This window comes from Rhagoletis pomonella, unplaced genomic scaffold (assembly GCF_013731165.1).
Source record: "Rhagoletis pomonella isolate Grant_MI unplaced genomic scaffold, Rhpom_1.0 Rhpom_scaffold_01946, whole genome shotgun sequence".
NCBI classification, from domain to species: Eukaryota; Metazoa; Arthropoda; class Insecta; order Diptera; family Tephritidae; genus Rhagoletis; species Rhagoletis pomonella.
In genome coordinates this window covers 1-9,031 of record NW_023460500.1, presented here as the reverse complement: position 1 = coordinate 9,031, position 9,031 = coordinate 1, and the positions used below count along the sequence as shown (strand labels likewise).

At 41.6% G+C, this 9,031-nt stretch overlaps 1 protein-coding gene across 1 annotated transcript; it reads right to left on the bottom strand.

Annotated features, from left to right (window-relative positions):
• Nucleotides 1-5,148: 5,148 nt before the first annotated feature.
• On the bottom strand, nucleotides 5,149-8,700 carry LOC118752900 (uncharacterized transmembrane protein DDB_G0289901-like; the record flags this gene model as incomplete). The annotated part of the gene is given in 4 exon segments (XM_036487747.1): nucleotides 5,149-5,897; nucleotides 5,985-6,044; nucleotides 8,263-8,418; nucleotides 8,486-8,700. Coding segments are annotated over 4 exon segments (1,138 nt in total), but the record flags the coding sequence as incomplete, so codon positions are not given.
• Nucleotides 8,701-9,031: the final 331 nt, after the last annotated feature.

Below are 9,031 nucleotides of genomic sequence, written 5' to 3'. Positions count from 1 at the left end.
GGAAAGAGAAATCGGCATAACAGTTTGGTGGCAAATAAAAATGAAAATAAAAGCACCCACAAGTCTATTTCACACTGGAAACGTAAATAAATAAATAGTAACACTCATAGCTGTTAGCTGCAAATGCTTACTAACAACTGCCGCTGCTGTCATTTGGGTAGCTTTTTGGCGCAAATTTCATTTTATACTTCAGTTTATAGCTGTAAAAATGTACTTTGTACCACATACAAAGAAGCACCCCCCACCCGTTACAACGCCTAGATGTATGCTTTCACTTTCTGGTCTCTCTGAGTTGTATCCCATCTGAGGGAGGTAATGATTTTATTTAAAAATTCATAGCACGTTCAATGTATTTGCAAGGAATACAAATACGAGTACATGTGGCTATAAAATAGTAGCGCTAGCTACTAGAAGAGAAAGAAAAAAGACAGAACAACAACAACGCGTTCTGTGTCTTCCTTTCACCGCTTCTAATAAAAATGTTTTTTGGCTATTTGTCTGCTGTCTTTCAACAGCTGCGCCGTTGACGCTGGCAGCAACGAGATTGACATAGGCAGGCGGAGAAGTCATTTGTCTGCGCGCCTGAAAATATGCACCAGTTGGTGTTGCTTGCGAATCCGTAAGCTTTATGCTCACTTTGCAGATGAATGTTAAGGAGCATGCTAGCTTTAACAAGTTAAAATCTAACTACTAATTTTATAGATATTGAGAGCATTACACATATGGTATGCGATCTCAAGTCTGGAATTGAATTGTGTTCTAAAGAAAATTTGCTTTATCTTTTTAATTATCTCTATAATTGTTTTTCAGCTAGATCAAGACATAAAAGCTTCAACAATAATCCTACCCCCAACCGATTTTTCTGCACTTGATTGCAGCGCGAATTTCCTTGGTTTCGTTGTCTATCCACTGGTGCCAAGTTGGCTGCAGTGTAACCCCATAACGCAGTAACTAAGTAGCACAGTAACTTAAATTTTGCACTAATAAAAATTTTACCCTGTAATTGGTGCTCTCATATAAAAGTAGCCCTGCGCTTCGAAACTGAACACGCAGCTTTTTTTTCAAACCACAAATGCGACCTACCCGCCTACTATTTTGACAAATTCACAAAACTCAACGCATCACAATTGTGATTTCTACTGCCACAAAAATTTTACATTAAATTCTAAGGAAGTGTACACAAATTTAAATATTTTTTTTTGTAGCGGGATATTTTTTGTGGCATACATTGAGTCGCAGTGGAAATCACAATAGTGATGCGCTGAATTTTGTGACTTCGTTAGATTAGGGGTGTAAGACACGAAGACCGGGTAAAGAGGCTGTTTATGAGCTTATAACTGATCCAAAAAAAACGTAAGGTAATGAGCTGTTTACACAAACTACGACTGAAAAATATAGAACAGAATAGGATAAGGTATACGATGCGCCATTCGCGGACTATCAATGTGGACCCCAGTCATCAAATGAGATGGAATTTTGATTAGTTTTTGTTTTGTTCCACTCTCAGAAAACAAAGGTTACACATAATTTAAAATTCGTAAAACTCTTTTCGGCAAATTATGCAAAAAAAGCTGAAACTCGTAAATTAAGAAAATCGACAATTACATATATTTGCAAAGTCGCGCGAAAAGATCCAATTATACCATATTCGAATACTAAATAAAATTCTCTAAAACATGCGTCTAATTTAAAGACCATACGGACCGGTACTCACACTTTGATGTGAAATTTTGTATTTATGACTTTCGACTGTCACAATGACTTTGTTCCACCTGCCTCCATATAATCGCAACAGTGTGCGGCGTGGGCTGCAATGGGGTGTGAGCCGTTCTTCTGGGTATGGAGCTACAGTTGCACGGCTACACTCAATCCCTCTAGCGGCAACTCATAAAAAGCAGGTAGGTATAGTTTTGAAATATAGAAGCACTTTTTTAGCCGGGTTTCACCATAAACACCACCAGTAATGTCAATCTGGAGATAAAGCGAAGACTAACTCCTGCCAACAGGTGCTACTTTAGGCTCGGTAGGCAATTGAAAAGCAGAGCCTTCTCTCGACGAACAAAATTCACGCTCTACAATTTTTCATCACGCCCATCCTTTTATATGGCGCAGAAACATGGAAGATGTCTGACAAAGGCTTTGGGGGCTTTTGAGACAACTATTCTATGTTCGTGTAGACGAGGAGTACCGTAGAAGATGGAATGATGAGCTGTACGAGCGTTTTTAAGAAATGGGTATAGTTAAGGACCTAAAAATACAACAATATCGCTGGCCTGCACATGTTTTGCGCATGGATGACGACGCTCCTGTGAAAAGGTTCTTCAGCTCCGCACCCATGGGTGGACAAGGAAAGCAAGGGCGCCCACGGACCCAATGGATGAACAACACGCGTAAAATTGCAAGGATAGAAGCAACTGGCGAAGCTTTTTTGTCTCGGCTCAAAGCGACAAACGGTTATAGTGCTAATTAAAGAAAAAGAAGACATACCGCGAGAAAACGAATTCATTTCCACAATACAGAATTCGGTTTATTTGCGTAAATTTTATTAAGCATCGACAGGAGTTTTTGCTATAGCGAAGGCAAACGCCTTTTGAAGCACAGCAACTGAGTTCATCATCAAGACGAACGTGTTTTCATCAGCTCATTGTACATTTTCATTGTCCCTTTCCAAATTGTCTTAGCACCACTCTAACCAAATTAAAATTTAACTAACAAATTCTCTGCGCGTCTCAAGTGCCTTCTACGTAAAACGAGTTGACCTCTCACAAAATGCCTGCCAAATAAGTTTTAAATATTTCATAGCCGCACTTCGACAGTAAAACCCGGTGTACAAATTTATTTGCAGATAATCCAATAAAACCAACCCGCACAAGAATGAGATGTTTAAAATTCAACCCAAAGCGAAATGAAAAATTAACGCAAAGGTAATTAAAGAAAAAGTTAACAGCAATAGAAAGCGCATCAAATTTATATTAACGAGGAAAACGGAAAAAGATAGCTGGTGGGAGATATGAAAATGATAAAGGAAACCAGCGCGGTATGACTAAATAATAGGAAGACTAAAGGAAACCCCAAAACTGCTTTAAAATACAGGACACGCGCTCGACGAACATGAAAGAAGCAGGTAAGTAGACGAGGCAAACAAAGACAGTTTGGGTAGCCAACGGCATCAGACAAGCGGAGCTTTTTTGTTTTTTTCGCTGGTTGTTTGTTTCCCTGTTGTTTGTATACTTGGCGCTCAACTGTGGCGAATGTTATTACCACCAAGCTGAGTAATTGAACTACATAATTTAACGGGGAGAGAATATGAAATTTGTAATGAATGCAATAAAAACATCAACGCGGCTGTTGTGCGGAAAAATAAAGCAACAATTTTCCACTTTCATTCCTGTTGTTGAAAAGAAGCGGTAAAATTAGCTGATATTCAAGAATGTACGCATAGTTTATGGTGCAACCATCTTTCTTCATAGCTGCGAAAGTTTTTCTGTATGCGAGCGCATAATTTATGTGCGCCACACTTTTCATTGCCGCCTTTTGGGCGCTTTCTCCATCTAGGTATACGCGCGACAAGTATTCTGATGCCAGTGTAATTGATGGTTGGGGCGCGTACTTGATTTTATTTTTGCCACACGGGCACTGCGATATAAATAAAGTCTAAGTAGTTTCACGTTGTACCTGTTATGAAGAAAGCGTTGTAAATGAATATTTGGCGCCAACATGTTGTTATTGGCGGCGCTATTAGGTATGCAATAGTATCCCTTAGAATCGTCTTTCAATGTTCCACGGATTGCGACCTATTCAAGCAAAAGGGGTATGCCTGAATTGATGCCTGGAAATCGGAAAAATTTTCACCTTACACGCGAGAACTTGAGTTGCTCAATGAAAATGTCTGCTTCCATTTTAGACTTCGCTTTAAGAACATGGCTGTCGACCAGCAAGCATTTATTATCTTCTTGAATCGAGTCACTGCGGTTTAGGAATTTCGTTCAGTACTTGCGTTAATCTAATTTCTTGCTATTATGTAGTCGGTGGGTAGAGCTTCAATATTCTCTTTGGAATGCACCCTGCTTTCTAGTACTCTAAATCCCGTAGTTTGTATGCGCTAGTATAAGCTGACTTGTTAATTAAAAGATCTTTTGGGACTAGGTCAAGCACAACGTTTTCAGGAACTCAGTACACCCGGTTGCGCAAACAAGCCTCCATCAGTAGTGTTGCCTACTGACCGTTAATTTTTTGATATCCGTGTCCTGTTATGAATGGATGCTGGTCTGGGGTCAAGAGGGCGTTCCTGCTTTCCGTCCGTCACAAAATTGCCCTTGACCCTCTCCACTGGCTGCTTTGATTCCTCATTTTGAAGATTACAGCCTAATTTGGCGAAGAGTCTGGAAGTGGCTCTCCGCTTATTAGAAAGCGTTTGAAGAGTGCCATACTTCTACTGTGATACACTGTTGACTATCCTCTGCGAATGAGCAGGCACACTTCCTTAACCAGGGTTCCTATAAAAAGACAATAGAAATAAAAATCATGGCACTGTGCGGTTGACCCCCTATTTCACATGAATTTGAGCCCAAGGTACTAGACTGCTGAAGAAGCTTTTTCCCAGATTTGGAAATCGACACAGAAAGTAATCATGCATTCTTCCTCATGACACTAGACTACCTTGGGTATCAAATCACAAGTTAAGAGCTTATTAGGTGGCTTCAACCCTAACATATAAAAGCTTCAAATTAACCTTCCTAACGTGCAACTGAGCTTTCTGACAGCCCAAACTCCTTGAGTGGGTTCCGGTTCCGGACCGACGAGAGAAAAGCCTAGGCTCAAATGCGGTAAAGCTTTTCTATAAACTCCCCGATTTAAATATTATGGAATTTATTGACTTCAAAGCTACGGAGCTGGTATAAGGTAGAAGTCTAACTGCCTTCTCGATGAAATGAATCTCACCTTAAGAGAGGCTGCAGTTGTTTGGCAGATGAAAAGACGCACCCATCTGCAGGTCCTCCGAGTAGATGAACATACCATCATCTGCCACTACTACGCTTACATTCCTATCGTCGCTTGTCGAGAATTGAATAGAAATTGATACCAACACGCCAATTGCTAAAATGTAAGTCGAGTTTTTGATAAAATAAAACGAGCTTTTTCGGAGGAAAACCGGCGTTTATTTTCAACGGAATAGAGTTACAAAACACATTAAGGGTAGAAATGATCGTATCTTAGATTTATCGGTGACTCTATCTGTCCAGGTTGTGGCGATTCGTAAATCGGTGCTGGCGCAGGTGCGGGTATTGGTGCATGTGGTTGCGAATGTGGATGGTTTTCAAAACAGCAGCTGGTATCTGCTTGATTTGACCATTTGTTGCAACGGCGGAGGAAACAACGACGTGTTGGCGGGGACGGAGGTGGAACACACACTATACGAGATTGACCCTTTTTCCCATTTAGATCGTAATCCGTAATTTCAAAGCAGTTAGCTTTAGGGAATTGTGGTGGTAAAGGTGGTGCCAAGTAGGACGGCGATGGTGGTTGCGGAGGGTAGGCATAAGGTACGTTTAGTGCAGTCGGGTAAGTTGGAGGATAAAGGGGCAAAGTTAGTAAAAGTGTAGGGGGAGTTGGCGGTACAGTCGGAGGAAGTGTGAGAGGTGGAGTTGGACGTAGTGTCGGGGGTAATGGAGGAAGTGTAGGAGGCAGAGTTGGTCGTGGGGTTGGAGGTAAATGGCCTCCAAGGTTATTGGCAGCGCCGCCGCCCAATAAGCCACCAAGCAATCCAGCACCACCGCCGCCGCCGCCCGTTTGAGTTACAGCATTTAGTAAATCTATATCGAGGCCAACCTGAGGCGCTACATTGGCCAGTGAGGAAACTGCATTGCCTGAGCCTTGTATAACCGTACCGCTGTTAACTGTAGAAAATTAAAAAAAAAAATTATTTTAGTATACAAGTTAAAAGCTTGAAATCATTAAACATTAGATAATGATCTTCTACTTACGTGTTTGACTTCCGCCAGCAACTCGGGTAGCTCCAGTGCTTCCAGAACTTCCTACCGCCGCTGTAAAATAGAAGTAGATATCATAAAAGGCCATTTTTTACTACTGAGTAATTTTTTTCACAAAAACGGAGAAGTAAAAATTTTAAGGCAATATTACATCAGCCCTATTTTAAAGCAAGAGTCAAATTGTGATTGGATTGAGGGTAAAGTGGTTTTCAATGAAGCCAGAAAGCAAAAAGGTCCATCAGAAAAAGTGATTTGACAAGACATTGGATCTATACTTTTGGGTTTTATGTTCCGGAAAGTTGAAGAAAAGTAACAAACCGCACCGGACAGATGTTAAACTTTAGTTAATAAAAACAGACCATGGGTCTGTAAACGCTTTTGCCAAAATTATTCCTCAGTACCAAAATTAGCCTCTGGGTGTCATTAGGCCCATCACGTCTTGTTAAACCTAAGACACGGTTTGTTTGTTGAGAGAGGCGTAAGATTTAGCAGGGAAACGGTTTCAGATAGTAGCTGCTGAAAATTCCACCTGGTCACATTCAACCCCCTATTGATTTGAAACCTTTTTCCCAATTTCTACGATGCGAAGAAACTGTCGTAACCAATTCGGAGTCTAGTTTTATGGAAGAAAATGGACACACTTTTTTTCTGATCTTGTTTGAATATGCTCTGATATGTGTAGTGATAGACAAAATGCACTTAAGATCATGACCGGCTCCTTTAATTATTTTAGAACTAGTTCTGAAATGAAAATTTCGACTCATGTTGGTCAATACATGCAAGGAATTTGTTTTAGGTTAGGTAAGATTTTAGCAAGCCACATAGAGGTTCGTGTGTACAAGAGTTTCCTAGGTGAATTTCAACAAGTATTTCCCGCTTGTGTTTGCCGCCTGGGACTGATAGGTTAAAGCAAGAATCGATGCGTGTCGCGAACGAATGTTAATTCCGGAAAGCTCCTCCGAGTCAATTACAAAGTGCTAATCCAGGTGCCTAAGGCGCAGTCTATCAAAAGATGGGCAGTGTAAGAGGAAGCATCCGAATGATTCCACCTAGGTCGTCCTCCAGGCAGCCGCGACGAAGACAGTGCGGCGTGATGTTTAATCTGACTGCGTTAATTCAAATCAGGCAGTGACCTGTCAGTACACCCACCAAAAGGGACTTACGAGCCTAAGAAGATGCCTATGCCCCCTATCGGTCCATCCTCCACCTCAAAAAAAAAACATGGCGGATAACTTCCTCCTCAGATTCGTAGCAGTTCTCCATGCCTGCATATAAGGCAATGACCCTCCTCAGAGATACTGCATTTCTTATTTACTTCAGATATGCAAGAATCTGTGCTTTGGCACCACTTTTTCGCCACTTGTCTAAAGATAGCATCCCTAAGTAAACGTTTCCAGGCGGTATAGGGCTGTCGCGTACTGGCCCCAACAAAGTTTCTCATTCTTTTACGCCGACCGATAGAAGCGAAGCCCACACTCAATTAACTTAATTAACTACGCTCCAGCTTGAAGAGCAAACAAAACAACTGATCATCGGTGATGATTTATCACATTAGCAAAAATCCTACTTTAGATATATTTGCTTCAAAATTATCCCGACCAATGATAAAGAAGATAGGGGGAAATGATAATACGAAAAACATCGCAAGATGTGTTTTTCTCTTATCGTGACAACGTTTTTATCACCTGTATGACACCAGTGGAAAACTACATGGTGTTTGTGTGTATACAGGGTGGTGACGACCGTGATCAGGAACCAACAAAACTGGCATTGGGGTCAAATTGGTTTTGCGGGCCAGCGCTTAGGTTGCGACTTAAACCGCAGTTGCGTGCTGGGCGCTAAGCGAGTGACTATTGAATTGGGAAAACCCAAGTCAGGTAAGACCGATGATTCGCAGGCCAATCGAGGAATAAGGAACATGCAAGGCGAAGAGCGGTCCAGTGTCAGTGCCAGATTTGGAGGACATAGCCCTACAGGATTACCATCTGCTCGACACGCCTATATTTGCCCCAGCATACATAAGTAATTGTCCATGGTTGGACTTCTAATAGTGTTGGTAGTTTTCGCCCCATTGTGTTCCAACCATTAAAGATTTAGCATGCCGCAGTAAGAGCCTAGTGACTTGGCGGTTTAAAGTGATGCACTCTGCATATGCAACCTGTGACTCAAATGCTATGAAGAAGTATGTTCTATGCCGCTGTCTCCATCAGAGTTTGGCAGCAGTCAAGCGAAGTTTTTGAGTACATAAATAAAAAGTATATCTTCAACTTACATGATTGAGCACCACCAGTACCCGAAAGACCTCCAGTGCCGCTGGTTTGTTGATTAACCCTACTTAAGGCATTAACATTTACATTCACTTGAGGATCGACATTCAATAAACTGGAAACCTGATTATTATTTCCCAATATGGTGGAGCCTCTATTCACTAGAATGTTAAAGATTCATTAGCACTCTTGTTTTGTGTTTGTGTTTTACCACGCCCGCATACTTACAGACTTGCTGGCCACCGATGTTGTTTTCCCCACCACCCAAGCCGCCAACCACGCCGCCTAAAGGTCCGCCACTTGCGTCACCAAGCACGCCGCCTAAAAGTCCATTAGTTGCGCCACCAAGTACGCCGCCTAAAACTCCACTCGTTGCACCACCAAGTACGCCACCTAAAAGTCCACTAGTTGCGCTACCTAGTACGCCGCCTAAAAGTCCACCACTAGCACCGCCAGCCACACCAGAAACGGTTTGTGTTGCTGAACTTAGAAGATTCACGCCAGCATTGACTTGAGGATTGACATTGGCGAGACTTGAAACAGTGTTGCCATCACCAACAATACGATTACCGGCAGATTCTGTAGGGAAGAAAATATTTTGCTAGAATCAAGTCTTCATAGATGGTAACTATTTTAAAATATTTTGAATGTCGTACTCTTGCCCATAAAATCCTCGTTTCAAGGCTCACTTTTTTCAGAATTACTAATAAATATAAATATTACTAGCCACTACTCACGAGCTTGACTACCGCCAATATTATTTCCAGCTGTTCC